The sequence below is a fragment of the Cibotium barometz genome, chromosome 27 (genome assembly GCF_041138505.1).
Source record: "Cibotium barometz isolate CiBa-2024 chromosome 27, ASM4113850v1, whole genome shotgun sequence".
NCBI lineage: Eukaryota > Viridiplantae > Streptophyta > Polypodiopsida > Cyatheales > Cibotiaceae > Cibotium > Cibotium barometz.
Window position 1 is genome coordinate 37,545,109 of NC_141072.1, and position 17,347 is coordinate 37,562,455.

At 36.9% G+C, this 17,347-nt stretch overlaps 1 protein-coding gene across 2 annotated transcripts; it reads left to right on the forward strand.

The window, feature by feature from the left end:
- The first annotated feature begins 832 nt into the window (after nt 1-832).
- Nucleotides 833-4,199, forward strand: LOC147623355 (uncharacterized). 2 transcript variants are annotated; one of them, XM_086821507.1, is made up of 8 exons: nt 833-917; nt 1,797-1,887; nt 2,231-2,293; nt 2,409-2,488; nt 2,601-2,709; nt 2,822-2,981; nt 3,077-3,240; nt 3,360-4,199. In XM_086821507.1, the coding sequence occupies exons 2-8, from the start codon at nt 1,885-1,887 to the stop codon at nt 3,684-3,686; spliced, it is 906 nt and encodes a 301-aa protein (XP_086677633.1). In that variant the 5' UTR covers nt 833-917; nt 1,797-1,884; the 3' UTR covers nt 3,687-4,199. The 2 variants fall into 2 exon arrangements, with proteins under 2 accessions (XP_086677633.1, XP_086677634.1); XM_086821508.1 differs by lacking the exon at nt 833-917 and adding an exon at nt 1,049-1,180.
- Nucleotides 4,200-17,347: the final 13,148 nt, after the last annotated feature.

The following is a 17,347-nucleotide window of genomic DNA, read 5'->3' on the forward strand; positions in this document are numbered from 1 at the left end:
ACTTAAAGAATAGATAGCAAGAACCTTGATGAAGAAAAGTCTTGAGAAGGTTGAAAAGAAAGAGATATAAGAGGAAATTTTAGAATTATAGGAGCTTTACATTCTTGCACTATGCTAAAATCTTTGTTTGTATCCAAATTTGTTTGTTTATAAGAGCTTTTTTGTATCCCAAATTTATGCTTCTTAATTCTTTTCGTGAAAAGAGATGATGCTACAACTCAAGATTGGCATGGAACATGATGGAAATTTAACAAGGACTCAATTTGAAACAAAAAATCAGCTTTTATATCTCTAGATTATTTTAACATTGACCACTAAACAACTGATTATTCACAAGTCAAATAGGTTTTTCCTTGAAACAAGAGGAGGACACTCTTCAAGAAGGCCTATTGGGTTTTTTTTTGGAGAGAGAGAGAGAGAGAGCCATGCAAATATTACATAAAGCAAAAACAATGAAAACATCTTTTCACATGTTATGGAAGGCAGTACAGAGGTGCTTTTGCTCTGCAATGATCCACATCATTCTAATAGGTGGTGGACAATATAAAATCTATAATTTGTTGTCACCAGTTTGAGGCTGAGATGATGTAACTTGTTTTACACTAGACGAGATTCGATGTACAGAATCGCTTTTTATACAAATGAAAGCAACTTACTTCTCTATATATCTATATATTTATATATATCTTTGATATATATATATATAGATATAAAGAAAAAAGAAGAATTTCACAAAGCTACCAATTTAGAGGAAGAAAGCTGCCACGTGTCAAGAATTTGGAGGTTGAGGGGAGGATAGTTTCTTTAAAAGGGGGGAAAAAAAAACTAGAATATGTAAATTTGAAATGTATATTACCTCTCCTCCCAAGTTCTGTACAACACGCAATTGATCGGCTACGATTGTAGAGTCGCTTGCGGTACGCTCGTGTCTCCTTGCGTTTTTTTTTTTTTTTTTTTTGGGGGGTTGAATGAAGCCTGGTTTGATCAAGTGTAGCATTTAATCTGGATTTGCGTGTACGTTGAAACCCTATCTTTTTTTCCTCTTTTTTTCCATGTTTGGGGGCGGTCTGCGGAAATAAGTCCTATATCTCTAGATGGCATCTGTTACAAGAGGATTAGGGTTTTTCCTTCTCATTGAAGGGAGGAGTAATTCAAGGTTGAATTTGACTCTGGCATATAGGTAGGAACCTGAAACTGCATCTGACACACACACAGAGAGAGAGAGAGAGAGAGAGAGAGAGATGATCCATATGATGGCAAGTAAGTGACTTGAACCGGGGATCTTTCAATTAGGAGCCCGCTGTGAGCATGTGGAGCTGTCGATCCGTGTCAAGTTCTGCCATATGCATTATTTTTAGGTTAAAAAAACTCAAAAAACCCCTAGGTATGCAAGGCATGCCAACATATTTGGAAGTTACAGCTATACATGATTGTGGCATTATACAATCCAAGACAGTACTTTTCCCCATAAAACAACAGGGATGTGGCTATGTATGTTCTTGTTCATCAACTAGTTTCTCCAAGATATACAACTTTATCTTGTAGTTTTGTAAATTTTGACTAGTTGTTTGAGAAGAAGTATTTTTAAAATGTGCTGGCTTGTGCATTTGTTTGTTGAACCTGATACTATTATCACTATTATTGTATGCTTCATTATTCTTTGGCACATTCCCTTTCAGGTTTCAGTCAATCGAAAAAAGTATTGTTGCTCAATTTTCAATTTTGGACCTGTGAAGGCATATCCTCAAGAAAGAAGGTTTTTGACAATTTGGGTTTCCTTTTTCTTGCATGTGCAGAAGCACTGAAGGTTTCTAGGAATCTCTTTTTCAACACAACCAGAGTACAGGGAACCATACTTCTCGCAACAAGAAGAAGACGGTAAAAATGGTAAGCGTTAGTGCATCTTTGTTGCTGTGATGCACAGGGGTAGTTCGCAAAGGGAGCAAGCAAAAATTTGATGTTTGCAGTATGGTATTATTTTTTCTAGTGAGATGTTTGTGATGTGTGATTGCTTTAGCAGGTTTTCAGTGTGTGCTTGATTGAGTTGTATGTTGCAGAAATAGATTTGTTAGGATGTGTCGAATCTGAAAATTTAAATAGGAGGATTTAATGAGGGTTTGTGATAAATTCTGCACTCTGCATGCATTAATTGAAATTTTGATGATGAATGTGCTGTATGTCTGATGTGGGCAATGCCTCCTGAGACTTCTTTTCGTAATTGCTTGTACAGTCCTCCCTTGCTGCTGCCAGAGCTGATAACTTTTACTATCCTCCAGAATGGACTCCACATCAGGTATGTTGTATCTTCAAACGAAGAAATTGAGTCATTACAAATACGAAGCCTGCTCCACTTAAGTATATCTCTGAGCTTGAGAGTTTGATTGTGCTTTAATGCATGGTGTTGGCAGGGTTCGTTGAACAAGTTTCACGGACAGCATGCTCTAAGAGAGAGAGCCAGAAAACTGGACCAAGGGATCTTGATCATAAGGTGAAATCTGCAACTTCATGTTCTTTACTGACGGAAAAGTTAAGCAAGTTTGAAGTGAACTCAAATCTCTGACCAAAATTGTGACTCACACTATGATGTTTGAATCGGTTAGATTCGAGATGCCTTTCAATATTTGGTGTTGCGGCTGCCATTCTATGATTGCCAAAGGAGTGCGCTTCAATGCCGAGAAGAAGCAAGTTGGAAATTACTACTCTACAAAGGTAGTGATTCAAGGGCACTTGGGAGTAGAATTGAAAGCATCTTGTACAACGTGTCCATGTGGTCTCTTTTCAAGTGGATGCTGTACTCATGAAATGTTGCCTCCTGCCACAGATATGGACTTTTACGATGAAGGCAGCATGCTGCAGGCAAGAGATTGTGATACAAACTGATCCTCAAAATTGTGAATATGTCATTATCAGTGGTGGAGAGCAGAAAACAGAAAATTTTGACACAAAAGATGCTGAAACACTCGAACTTTCTTCTGAAGAGGGTAGGTTATGACTTCTTGATCTAATAGTAGTATAATTATCTGATCAGTTGAGACCTTTTGTATACTAAAGCTGATTTGCATGTTTGGGCTTTTAGACAAGGGAAAATTGGCAGACCCGTTTTATCGCCTAGAACACCTGGGAGAAGACGTGCAGAAGGCAAAAGAAGTAGAACCTTTGTTGGTGCACATGCAACGGGTGTCAGATGTCAAGCATGAAAAAGACTATGCTCTGAATAGCTTACTAAGAGCTCAATTACGGGTAAGGAGAAAGTCCGACGACTCAATTTGAGGCAATCATAGAATGGCAGGCTCTTCTGATACCAAGTGTCAAAAGATAGTCCGTGCCTTAGTCTAAGAAAGTGTGATTGTTTTTCATAGGTGCAAAAAGAGCGAGTTAATGCAGAAGCAGCGTATTCTAAGAAATTAGGGCTTGGAATTAGACTTCTTCCACTTTCCAAGGAGGATACAGAGGCGGCTTCGAAAACCAAATTCGCCCACAGGTTTGAAATCAATCGAAAACAGAAGAGAGCAGCCATCAATGCATCATCAATCTTTTCTGGCTGCTCAAAACAAAACCATCATTCTCTCATTGATTCTGATCAGAAGCTGCAGCTGTTTGCAAAGAGGAGAAAGATGAATGTGGCGACAGTGCAGAGCTATGTTACTGCCAAGGTTAAGCCCTATTTGGACTGTTATGGACCTTGAGTGATGGTAAGAGCTGATCAAATTGAGCTTGGCCTCACAAGTGTCCATATCTACCCAAGTGACTTGTTTCCTAGCTGGTTTTATCAGGAATGGGATGCCCTAGTCACATTAGAGTGTGGAGAGCACTCTTCTGTACATAACAAGGCATGTGGGTAGATGCACACGCAAGCATTGCCCAAGTATTTTTGAATAATGGACAGTATGGGACACGCCCAAGTCTTGGTAGGCAACCCATGCCTCACCGCCTCCACAGTCAAAACTCACGAAAACAATAAAACCGCCAAAAAACACCAAAACCACCATAGAAATAGGGAGCAAATTGAATGTGTTGGCCTGCCCCTATCATGGGTTGATGTTTGTAACAAGGGTATTTTGTATATTCCTGTGGAGTCTGGTCGAAAGTTGAGCTGTGGCTGATTCGGAAGTTTTGTTATAAAGAGCCGAGTCATTTTGTATGTAAAGAAAGGAATATTGGTTTTCCATGTTTTTAATGGATGCGGCAGTTCATTACCATTATATTGCATGCATCATGAACATAAACTCTTCCTTGACAGCTTTTGCCTTGCAGATTTGGATGGTTTGCTGTTTGCTGTTTGCTGACACTGAATGGTAGCCACCGGTTTTGTGTATCTATTGACATGTAACATGGCTGTAACACAGGACCTTCTGACCTTGGAGTGAATACATACTGTCAATGAAATGTTTTACCATCAATTATTGTGTTATAATTAATGATTAATTATTCATGATCAATTGGAAATCTCAAAGATAACAAGAGTTTTATGCATGAGTAAATGTGAAATTTCGGAAGTAAATGTGAATACGTTCAAACAACTCCAAGTTACTTGGTAGATATATGACAATAAATAAATGCATTTAGTAAGAATATAAAGGACGTGAAATAACTCACTTGGTCCTACTTCTTTAGTGTCATAGTAGGACTTTTGTCCACTACAACCGAATTGAAAAACAATCCATCCCTAGATAAAGAGCATGAGATTGAGTCAGAGTTTTGTGTGTGTGTGTCGTAGGATCGATCCATTGATTCTATTAAAGAACACATGAAGATACAATCCTCATGGCATGGGACTTATGCTTGTACAGTGTAAATTTTATAGGAGCTTAGATCGATTAAGCTTGGCCATACCATAGCACCAAAGTGCATTGTTTAAGTATCTAGTTAGAAAGATTGATGTGAATACGTATTGATGTCATGGGATTTTTTGTGATGAGAGTTTTGTTTGTGTTTCAATATATATGTAAAACGGCCATATATAAATATCATGTGATAAGTTCAATCCAAAAGACTACATCATAAGCTAGAAGTTGGACACTTGTGATAGAATTGCAAGAAAGCCATGTTTACATAGATATCAACCAATGTGTTGCTTAAGGAGCTATCTTTCCAACCCTTTTCAAGAAATCTTAACATTTAATTCTCCAACCATGACTAAGGCACCTATGTTGTCACAAGCTTTTAACCATGTCTTTGTCTTTCAAGGTTGATTAGTTAGAATTTTAGGATTCTAGGATCTATGCATTAGGGTTATAACACTAGCAAAGCGAAGAACATGCAATGGATATGGGCTCTTAGTTTGCTTGAATGCTTGCTCATGAAGAGCGTCTGCTCTTAGTCTACAACCTTCATCCAAGAATGGTACCCATTCACCTCATTAGGGTCGTAACAGTCAAGCTTAGTTTAAATCATCCATGAGACTTGATTAGCTCCTCCTCCTCCTCCTCTCTCTCTCTCTCTCTCTCTCTCTCTCTTACACACACACACACACACACACACACACATTTCTTGGGTAATCAACCATGAACCCCAAACACATCGTGACTTTTCACATGATTTTGTGAAAATACACCACACTTTTAAAGACTTATACCCACGAGTAAAAAGTCTTAACCCTACCATGGGATCAACTAGCAATTATCCTTATTTGCACTAAATCCCCATGTTGGATTAAGGCTAGAAATCAGAGAGAACTAGTATATGCAATTCCATCTAGGTCTTAGAGGAAATTCTCACATTACCATATGTGGTAGTTTTAAAGAAGAGGGTAAGCTCTAAGTATCTCCTATTTTGTGCTAGATATATGTAAGGTGCAAAATGCAATGGTCAAGTTCTATAAGGTGACGATTCAAAAATATGGTCCTACACTAAAGTTTGTATTGAAACTCGACGAATGCGAGATTGTCAAAGGATAGATGTTAGAGAGGGTAAGCTTGACCCTAATGAATAGAGCCTTGAGTCCAGATATCATACAAGAGCATTCAAATTATTTCAATGTTCAATCAAAAAATGAGATATGGTGGCTTACCGCTTTTGAAGTTCCACAAAAAATGAGATATAGTGGCTTACCGCTTTTGAAGTTCCAAAAGAAGACCATGAAATATTCATGATTTTCTTTAACCTCACAATTATACCAAATATGGTTGGAGAATTCCTAAAAGTGAACGAATACAATGTACAGTGGCATCTCGTAGGAGATTTGAAAATTTTAAAGTCCATGTTTGGTGTGTCGTGTGGATCTAATGTAGAATTCACATGAAATCTAGAAAAAAGTCAAAGGATGGATATGGAGCCCCTATTGTCGATGGTGCCATTGTTGGGAATGTAGAGAATGCAAAGAAGAAGAAGCATAAAGCCAAATCTAGTGGGGTTTAAATAGGTTGAATGATTTGACACTAAGAGATAATAAATAATTAGCCTCGATGTTTTAAAAAATATCATCGTTATCCAAAAAACGAGCTGTTTGTAAACTGGAAATCGAAAAAGCTTACTGCTAATGAATGTCCTTGGGAAATGAGCCCTCGTGCTTTTTGTTGGAAAAGACACTTACTTTGGAAAAAGAGCCCATGTATTTTCAAGAAAGAGATCTATTGCTCGAAAAAAGAAATTCTATCTCAAAAAAGAAAATCTATCTCAAAAAAGAAAGAGAGCTTCGTGCTATTTAAATTGAGATATGAGAAATTGTTTCATCCTCGTGTCACTATTAAAAAAATTCTTTGTTTTATGAGCTGAGGTTTACTTGGCACATAATGTAACATTTTTTACTCGTGTGAGTTTTTAAAAACTTGCACCAGTGTAAATATATATAACACGACCATGAGAATATTGATTTTATTTATAGTACTACACTCTCTAATGTTTCAGGACTCCTGGTCTAGTTTGACTAAATTTTGCTCACGAAGCTCAAACTTCAAACATACGACCTCTCTACGAGAGGTTAAATCACAAATATTTATTCCTTGTTGTTGGACAAGGTGTTTCCTTTTTTAATTTTGAAGTATTATTTGTCTGTGGTGTAATTCAATTCTTACATTTTGATGCAATTAACTTGTGGTGGGCATCCTATTGTGTGAAGGGAATGCCAAAGAGAACCTTGGAGGTACTTGCACTATGGGTTATCTAGTCCTATAGGTATTATGGGTACTCTACCGTGCATAGAGAAGACACATGGATTCTTCTTTTTGGAGGATGAGGCACCTCCTTCAATAATAGAGAGATATTAAAAATTATAGAACATTTGTTTAAATGCACGTTTATGGTGTTACTTCACACATGATACAATTAGAGGATGTTCAAGAGTTAATTAAAGAAGAGAGTCATGGGGAGAAGCTATTCGGTTTCCTTTACAAAGTTGTTGTTTTGCAGACAAAAAATTTACAACTATCAGAGAAATATTCAATCCCTAGATTAATCTCGCTGACCTAATAACAAGAACTTTTGCTTACTACGAAGACCTCTTTTGAGAATTTCAAAGGATTACATATGGTCATTCATCGGTTATTGAGTCTAAGGATTATGTGCATATTACTGATCTTGTGTGATGACTACCAATAAGAAGTCAAGACTGACAAAAAGATATATTTTCCATGCTAGTAGAGGATGTAAAGTGCATACATTCATATATTACACCTGGAGGAAGAAAGTGCAAGTTTTTATTAGTGGAAGTTGCACTAATGTGCTACATATACTTGAAAGTTGACAACAGTGACAATAAAAAAGACTCCACTATACCGCTGCAAACTAATATACGTATTGGAATAGAGTAGAAGATGAGGAGATAGAGAAGCTTGAAGCTAAGGTAGAGCTTAGTAAAGAACTTGACATTGCAGAACATGAAGCAAGCATAATAATTGAAGGAAAATGTATGTGAAGAGGAATTAGAAAGATCAGTGAGCTTCCCATGCCCAAATCATTTAGAATTAACCACAAGGACTTTGTCTTGTCGACATATATACAAATGCTGTGCTCCTTAAGGAAAGATTACTGTCTAGCTGCTATTGCATAGATGATTGAAGATGAGGAGGATTGGATGAATTTTAAGACCAACTTCTCTTATTTGGACACAGATATAAAAATTATGTTGGTGTATCTAAGGCCAACTTCTCTTATTTGGACACAGATATAAAAATTTTAAGACCAACTTCTCTTATTTGGACACAAATATAAAAATTATGTTGGTGTATCTAAGGCCCTCGGTGTCTTATTTAAGGAAGCTTGAAATTACACTCAAAATGGATTACCAGCACAAGAAGAGTCTTTTGTTATTAAAGAGGCTAGAACTAACAAATTTCGTAGAGAAATTCAAAGCCATACATTGATGCGAATCTCCTAGCAAGGTATAAAAAATATAAGTTTTTGAGATTTAGAGGTGAGATTGAGTTTTCATCTACTGAAGAGCTGCCAACATCCTCAAGCAAGTTCAAGGGAAAAAGAAGCTATAGAAAGAGGAAATCGTCTTCTTACTAGCATACCACTAATATTTAAACTTTATGTAAGACATATAAGCTTCATAAGACTGAGTTTTTGTGATGCTATTTGAGCTCCAAATTTCTCACTAGTGTTTAAACTTTATGCAATTACCTTAAGATATATAAGTTTTATAAGACTGAGTTTTTATGATGCTACTTGAGCTTCGAATTTGTCATTTGATGGTGATCATCATTAACAACATGTATTAGATCTTCATGTGATTCATCGTCGAGAGTAGACTTTAACATCTTTTTCTCATACCTAATTTCTATTCTTATATACCACCATTGAACAAGTTGCCTCATTGGATTAACATCATGTATTCAAGAATGTTGTTAGATACTAATATCACCCCAAACTTCTACCATTGATTTGTAAAATTTTCTAACAACATTCTTGAAATTTAGTGTATCATTCATTGTAAATGTCATCTTTTTCAAAAGAATTACCAATTGGGCAAGTGTAATCCATATGTTTACCTTTGCCAATCGAGTATTTTCTCCATTGCTCCTGTCTCAGGAACAACCATATGCAACTTTTTCCATGCATTGTATTTCTCAGGCTACATCACCAATAAATCTCCCTTTTATCACACGATGGAGAAATAAATTTTCTCGCCTTTGCTCCACCAAATCATGGCTTGCAAGGTAAGTTTCCACTTACCCTAGATATATTTTCATCCTTTTTAATTTCCACTTGACCTCTGTGTAACCCAATGTCTAAACAACCTCTTTTGCTTTCTTGCATGTCTCTTGAGCGCATCACTCTCTAGTTACATCATCCTATAGGCAAAACACATGTACTCGTATACGGACTCTTCAAGCATCCTTACCATGGAATGTAAAGTGCAAAAGTGAACCCTTGTTAAGAGTATCTTTAGAATAGGATCCCACTTTGGATCCAAGTAAGCCATTTTCCCCTCGCGTATTACCCTCCTTTCTTGGCTTTGCAATCTAATTTTATTAGGAAACATTCCACCATCGCCAACAAACACATAATCTCGAGCAACATCTTAGAGCAACCACGTTCCATCAAGTAAATTTTTATTTTTCCATGTCTATGTCATAAATCTTACATTTCTTAGGGTTTTAGCACCATGTAAGCCTTGAATTTCCACAAGTTGCTCAAGGTATCCCACCGTGTGATAAGAGGGACTGTAGGGGGCCCCAACTGTATCCTTACTGCATGATGGTGTACCCACATTGCAGTTTATTTGTATTCTTTAATTTGTTTCTCAGATGATGGCAAGGACAAAGAAGACAAAAAGGGAGTAGGAATAGGTCTTGCTGCTAAGGTAACAACTTAAGGAAGAGCATGTAGCTACAATAGAGAAATCGATAGGTCTTCTAAAGAATCATGGAAGGGCCATATGGTTTTCACAAAAAGTGTCACTGCTTAGGGATATCAGAAAAGAACAAAAGGCACTTACAAATGTTATCCCCAAGCTTCCTTTCTAGAGATTATGTAGGAGCATTTGTTAAAAACATTAAATCTTATAAGCTTTGAGGTGGCAGAGAGAAGCCCTTGTTTATTTATGAGGCTTCAAAGGATTTTTTAATCGAGTTTCTACAAGACAGTTACATACTGGCTGCACATGCTCATAGGGTTATGGTTATGGATAAAGATGTGATCTCTCCTAAGGAGAGTGCGATATAGATTTGATTAATCAATTGAGCCTAGTCCATGGACAGATAACAAAGCCTTTTAAAATACGAATTATCCCTCTAAGCTATAAACCACGTCCTAGTGGGATAAATACTGAAGAAATAACCCATGATATAAATACAAAAAAGGTAGCTGATTTTAAATTGAAAGAGTCTCAAAAACTTACATAACACATTGCTCAAGAAACACAATAGAAAGTTATCACTTGAATGCAACAATGAATAATTACTCTTGGGCATGTCTCAAGGGTTCAATGTGTGCCCCATTTTTGCTTATGGTGGAGAGGGAATTTTGATTGTCACATTTGAAGGAAGGAGAAGGAAGCTTAATGATGCAATCATTGATCTCCCAATTATTCTTTTTAGTTGAAGTCTCTTGATGGTAAAGAAGAGTTCAAAGAAGAAAATCTTATTGGTAGCACAGGTGAAGAACTAAGCTAGTATTTATTGCCAAAGACCTCACCCCTAAGTAAGAAGAAGAGTTAATAGCCTTGCTTTTAAAATATTGGCCCACATAATGAAGAACCTAAGCCATTATTTATTGCTAAGACTTCATCCGTGATGACCAAGAAGGAGAATTGAGAGCCTTGCTCAAGAAAGCAACATATAGCTATGTGTGATTCATATTTATAATTTTATGTAGTCTTGTGAGTATTTTAATGTTTAGTTATTTGTGTATCACATAAGCTAATGTTTGAATGATGGTTTCTATACAATTATGTTAAATGTTTAACTTCTAAGTCCTGTGTTGGTTTATCATTCAACACTTTTGGTGATCTTGTTGTTGATCACTCAAACATGCTTTGGTCATTGTTCTAAATATCATACAGTTTTTTACAAGGATTTGGCTTAGGTAGATCACCTTCCCAATTAGGTTGTAGATTGTTCGTTGCCTCCTAGGTCATCCTTCCATTCGTCTTTCCTATTGTTTAGACCCTAATGGTGTTTGTCGTTCTGTCTAACATGTCGATGTGTTTTTGTTATGTGTCATCGTTTCACGTATTCTCCATGTTTTTATCTTATTTTATGGTGTCTAGTTGATCAAGTCAAAGTGGTCACATCCACATCTTGTGGGTGTTCCTCTTTGGGTCTTCTGGAAAAACTTTCGTTTTCCATGTTCAAGCCTTTTAGCCGCTATCTATGGTTGCATTTTTAGTCAATGTTCAATCTGAAGTGGAGGACTTACTTCTTTTGGAGGTGGAGCACAACAAAGACTCTTACTAGGCTATCGACTACTATTTTACTTTTCATTTACGGCGGTGAACCAGGAATGGCATTATGATGCTCTCCCCCCAGGAGTGTCAATTCTATGCTGTGCATGTAGATGACTCACGTCAAGGGCTAGATCTAGAGAGTCTCTAGGGAGGATGGAGGATGAGCTTGTGTGGAAGAGGAATATCCGATTGCCAAAGAAGCCTATGAGCTAGAAGAAGAGATTTTTGCCAGCGCGATTAGGTCAACCAAGTGCTACAGATAGAATGTTGCATAATCCAATATTACCAGTAGAACCATTCCAAAAATGGGGGTTGGATTTTGTGGGTCCCTTGAAACCCCCAACTCAACGAACCTTCAATAAGTACATTTTGGTGGCTTCTACTGATTACTACACACAATAAGTATATTTTGGTAAGGTAAAAGTGGGTGGAAGCTAAAGCTCTCATAGATAATAAAAAGGCTACCTCAGTAGCAAATTTTTTGTATGAAATAATAAAGACCAGATATGGTTTTCTAATTGAATTAGACAACCAACTTTTTGTATAAAATAATAATGACCAGATTTGGTTGCCTAATTGAATTAGTTAGTGATCAAGACGAACACTTCTTTAATGAGGCTATTTGGAGTTTCACAAAATATTATATGCTAATCCCACAAATAGTATTTAGTTTATTATGCACTAGGCCAATGGGTAGGCTAAATCCATAAATCAAGTATTATAGAAAATTTTGAAAAAGATTGTTAATTATAATTGGATAAACGTGGATCAAAGGTTACACTCTTCATTATGGGCATTTCGGACAGCTTACAAGGTTAACAAGTCACATCCCTTTTTCATTGGTGTATGGCTCGGAACTAATAGTGTTGATGGAATTTATGATTCCTAGTTTTTGGATTGAAGTGACTTCTCAACTCTCTCTGGATGAATCAATCACTCTTGTTTAGAGTAGTTGTTGTGCTGGCATTGGGGGAAAGAGGCTTTAAAGTAGCTAGATTGTTGATGTTTTCCAAAGGTGTCTGAAGCTCTTTGTGGATCGAAATAGCAAGCTCAAGATTTTTAATATGAGTGATCTAGTTTTATTATTCAACTCCATAATGGGTCCACATCCAATAAAGCTCAAGATACAATGTATTAAACATCTCCAATAGGACACAACTATAGCATGAGGATCAAACCTATTTACTTTTTTGGATCATCTAGATTCTTCCTTACTACAAGATGTCTACCATTACATTTCAAACTATGCAATGCAACCCAATGTAGGCACTTATGAGACAACTTAAAAAAGGAGGCTTTACAAAATGAATTGAATAGATCCAGAGCTAAGTTGCTAATAATTCAAACAAGGTGGCAGCCTTGGAAGTTGATTAAGTGGCCTTGAGGAAAACAATTGGAGCTCTCTAATAAGATAATCTACAAGCTAATAGTAATTTCTTTTTACCATGGGACAACATGAAGTTGTGGCCAAAGCTGACCAATCCATATTGTAGATCCTATAAAGTAGGGTAGATACATTGGAGATAACCAAAGATCTAGAGGTCTATGAGCTCATAATCAGTGATATTGGCTCATATGAGGCCATAATAACATAGCTCATGGAAGATCTCTATGTTGGGTATAACAATTCAAGTTTTTGATTGAATCCAGATGCCGACTGGTGGAAACCCTTGCTCTTCAAAAGCATGATGATTCATCTGGGGGCAAGAGGATCCAGAGGGGTGGTAGATTCAGAAGTATGTCAGCAAAAACCCTGGAAAACCCAACAATGCAAAATACTGACTCTAAATCTAAACATTGAGAGAAAAGGCCAAACAAATTGCCTTACAATAGGATGATTTTCTCTCCCCTAAACACAATCAGAAGGTATTATTTATAAAGAATAGGCTAAATCTTTTCGTTACAATACAATGATGTTAAAAAAATGAAGTCATGGCTTTAAAGATAGCTAATCAAGGGCTGAAAAAGAGAATAATGAATTTCAAGAACAGTAGATAAAAGATACAAAAATAACTGCTTCACTAAAAAAGAAAGCTTCATCAGCAAAAGAGCTCAAAGTAGCAGTTGGAAAACTTGATGAATATGAAAAAGAAATTATCAATCTGAAGGATAATCATGCAAAGCACATTGGACTTATGGAAGCCAAACAAAAGAATAGGTGTTAAAGAGCTAAAATCATTTTTTCGTGTGCTGGAGAGATAATGTGCCCATTTCAGTATAAGGAAGTCCAACCTCTAGCACAAATGACCTCCTCCAAATAACCCTTCCATTTCATGTCGTGTACTTGCTATAAGATGCATATTGATTATTTTTCTTATTATAAAAGAGTGATTTTTGATAGAATTAAATGCACAAAAAGATGCGTATTGATTACTTTTTTAATTATAAAAGAATGATTTTCAATAGAATTAAATTCTATGCATAGAAAGATGCATATTGATTATTTTTTTATTATAAAAGAGTGATTTTTAATAGAATTAAATTCTATGCATAGAAAGATGCATATTGATTTTTTTAAGAATAATTTTTTTATTATAAAAGTGTTATTTTCATCAAAATGGATTTTATTTCTAAATAGATGCATAAAAGAATATATTTTTTTATAATAGTATTATTTTCATCAAAATGGATTTTATGCATAAATATATGCATAAAAGAATATATTTTTTAATTATAAAAGTGTTATTTTCATCAAAATGGAATCCGACAATCCGAAAGTACCTAAATTATTTTTAAATTATTTATTTTCCCAAATGGATACTTGTAGACAAGTTTACCTATTTGCTTAGTAATAGTTATAAATTTTAAGAATTCATGCGATAAGTTTGGACTTGGATTGATCAAGATTTGTTTCCATCAAGGAATTATAAAATCATTATGAATATCTTCATGTTTAAACCCGTGTGGATAAATCGATCAAGCAATTAATTATTGGAGAAGCACTCATGTAGAGCATAGTGAGAGTTCAAATGCTTGAGACGACTAATAAAATCTCTCCACTAAATCATATTCTTCTCTCTTAGCTTTGTGTAACTGTGAAGCCACACTCCACAAAGCTTCCTTATGCACAAACTGCTTTAGAAATAATCGTCAACGCCTGGTAAAGTTTAGATGTTCTTCAACTCTCAGGGTCTGATACCAATCACCAGCCTTGCCATATAGTGTAAGGCTAAAGGTGTTGGTATTTGCAAGCTCATTCCTCTTACCTAAGGCCTCACAAACTTAATCAAAGACCTCGATATATCTTCTAGGATCCCCCTCTCTAGTGAACTTGTGATGAGCTTTGCAATTTGTACAACCTTTCCTGAGCTACTCCATCCATTATCTCTCATGACTTGTCCTATACTTTTGGCCACTGATCTCCTAAAAAGATGCAAGGGAGGAGAGGTTGAGCTCTTGCAAGCATACACAAACTTACATAAACCCTAGAAGTGAACACACAAGGTGAGAGGCTAAAAATTCTTTGTCTTCTTCACACAATAAAAGAGGTCTACAAAGAAGATAAAGCAATTAACACACATAATAGAGTATATATAAGCGGTCCATAATGTGAACACGCTAAGTGGAGTGGGTAGGTGTGGACTAGTCGGTGTAGTCCAATTGAATCTCTGGCGAAGATATGTTGGTGCCACCTACCAAACCCACTAGTGATGTAAATGTCGAACGGTCATGCACGTGCCTCGTGAGTGTCAACTCATGTTGAGCTTGATAGCTCAATAGTTCCCCTCAAGCTCAACTCTAGCTCATGAACTCCAAGCATATCTTGAAATCTATAGAGCTTCTCAACTCCCAAGTCCTTTCCTGAAGATGTCAGCAACCTGATCCTACGTGCTAAAGTAGGCCAAGTCAATGTCGCCTGCCAAGACTCTCTCTTAAATAAAGTGGTAATGTACCTCAAAGTGTTTCATCCGCTCATAGAAAATTGGATTCCTGGCCAACTGTATACTACTAAGATTATCTTAATATATGTCAACCTTTCTCTCCACATGCTTGCATAACAAACCAAGCTACCTCACACACTGTCACTGTAGCTCCTCTTTACTCGACAAGGAAACTGTGGGCTACTTCTTGCTGCTCCATGTCACAACAGCACTCCCCAATAAAACCATAAATCCACTGGTAGATCTCCTGTCTGAGATGCTACTTGCCCAATCTACATCTGTGTATCCATATAACTCTAATGGTATACCTACTACATAAAACAATGCATAATCAACAGTGGCCGTCAAATACCAAAGTGTGCATTGCACACTGTCAAGATGTGGTTTGCGTGGAACGTGCATAAACTGGCTCTATAAGCCAACAGTGTAACTTAAATCTGACCTGCTGATTTTGACATAGATCAAACTCCCCCCACAATCTTCCTGTACATAGTGAGATCCTCCAACACATAACCTGCATCCACACTAAGCTTGCCATTTTGATCTAATGGAATCGAGATTGGCTTACAATTAGCCATCCCATACTTGGACAACATCTCCAATACATACTGTCTCTCTGTGGGACAGCCAAATACCATCAAGTGTGCGAATGACCTCAATTCCCAAAAAGTAGCGCAGATCTCCTAAATCCTTCATCTTAAACTTCCTTTTGAGATTACTTTTCACATGCTCAATCTCATCCAAGTTGTCACCCCCAATAATAAGATCATCTACATAAATGGTGATAATCACAATACCTTGCACACATACAAAGAGTGATCTGCATCTGCCTTATGAATAGTGATAAGATAGTCAGCAATCTTGTCATGCCATGCTCGTGGAGTTTGCTTCAGCCCATACAAATCCTTACATAGCTTACATACATACTCCAAGTGACCTGTATCCTCAAACCAGGTGGCTGATCAATATACACTTCTTCTTGCAAGTCACCATGCAAGAATGCATTTTTTACATCCATCCGATGTAAAAACCAACCTTTAGTGATTGTTTGCAGCCACTGCAATCATAGCCCTCACAGTTGCCATCTTTGCAAACCGGGGAAAATGTCTCCTCATAATCAATCCCATGTGTCTGCATATTCTTTGGCTACCAATCTGGCCTTATACGTGCTTATGCTACCATCAATGTTATGTTTCACCTTATACACCCACTTACAACCAATAGCTTTCTTGCCTTTAGGCAATGGCACCAAATCCCAAGTCTCATTTCCATACAATGCATCCATCTCTTCATCCATAGCTTTTTCCCAAGACATTTCTAACAGCCTCATCAAAACATGTGGGTTCTACAACCTGCATAACTTTTACCATATAAGCATAATGATGTGCCACATAACCATCATAAGTTAACCTTTGCACATGGTTTTTAACTCTTCCAGATCTTCGTAACTTTGTATTCATGGCTTCCCATAGCCTTCTTCACACCAGGTGTCCTCATTGCTGGAATCCCAAGCTCCTCATCAAGGCTCATCTCTGAGGCACTAGACTCACCATCAACAAGAGAATGCCCTGCATAAATATCAGGCATACTAAGGGGCTCAACCACTTTCTCTTTGCCTTTATGTGATGTACCAACTACATTTCCAGGACTGGTATTATGACGCAGCCTGCTACTCCATGGTCTATCAATAGAACTGCTAGATGAGGACTCTCCTGGCCCACTCAATGACTGTGATTGCTGACTTACATTCTGTGCAACCACATTTCCACTTACATCAGCCACAAATATCTAATAAACACACATTTTTCTACCTTTGGATCCAGCTTAGTACGCAACTCATATGGCACATGCTCATATGCAATACATCCAAAAACTTTCAAGTGAGACAAATCAGGTCTCTTGTCAGTAAACTTCTCCTCGGGCGTTACATCATGTATGGCTGTAGGAGTCCTCTTCATGATATAAATTGCAGTAGACACAGCCTTAGCCCAATAGCTTGTGGCATATTCTTGTTTGCCCCCATCAATGTTCGTGCTATCTCTGTAATGTGTCTGTTTTTCTGCTCAGTAACTCCATTTTGCTGCGTAGTGTATCTACATGTAACTTGTCTCTGAATGCCATTCTTTTGCAAGAATCT

What these genes read in the sequence shown, in the direction of transcription:
- LOC147623355 (XM_086821507.1), top strand. An exon ending in CAGAATGGACTCCACATCAG is followed by an intron (nt 2,294 to 2,408) that starts GTATGTTGTATC and finishes TGGTGTTGGCAG; the next exon opens with GGTTCGTTGAACAAGTTTCA. An exon ending in GAAATTACTACTCTACAAAG is followed by an intron (nt 2,710 to 2,821) that starts GTAGTGATTCAA and finishes CTCCTGCCACAG; the next exon opens with ATATGGACTTTTACGATGAA.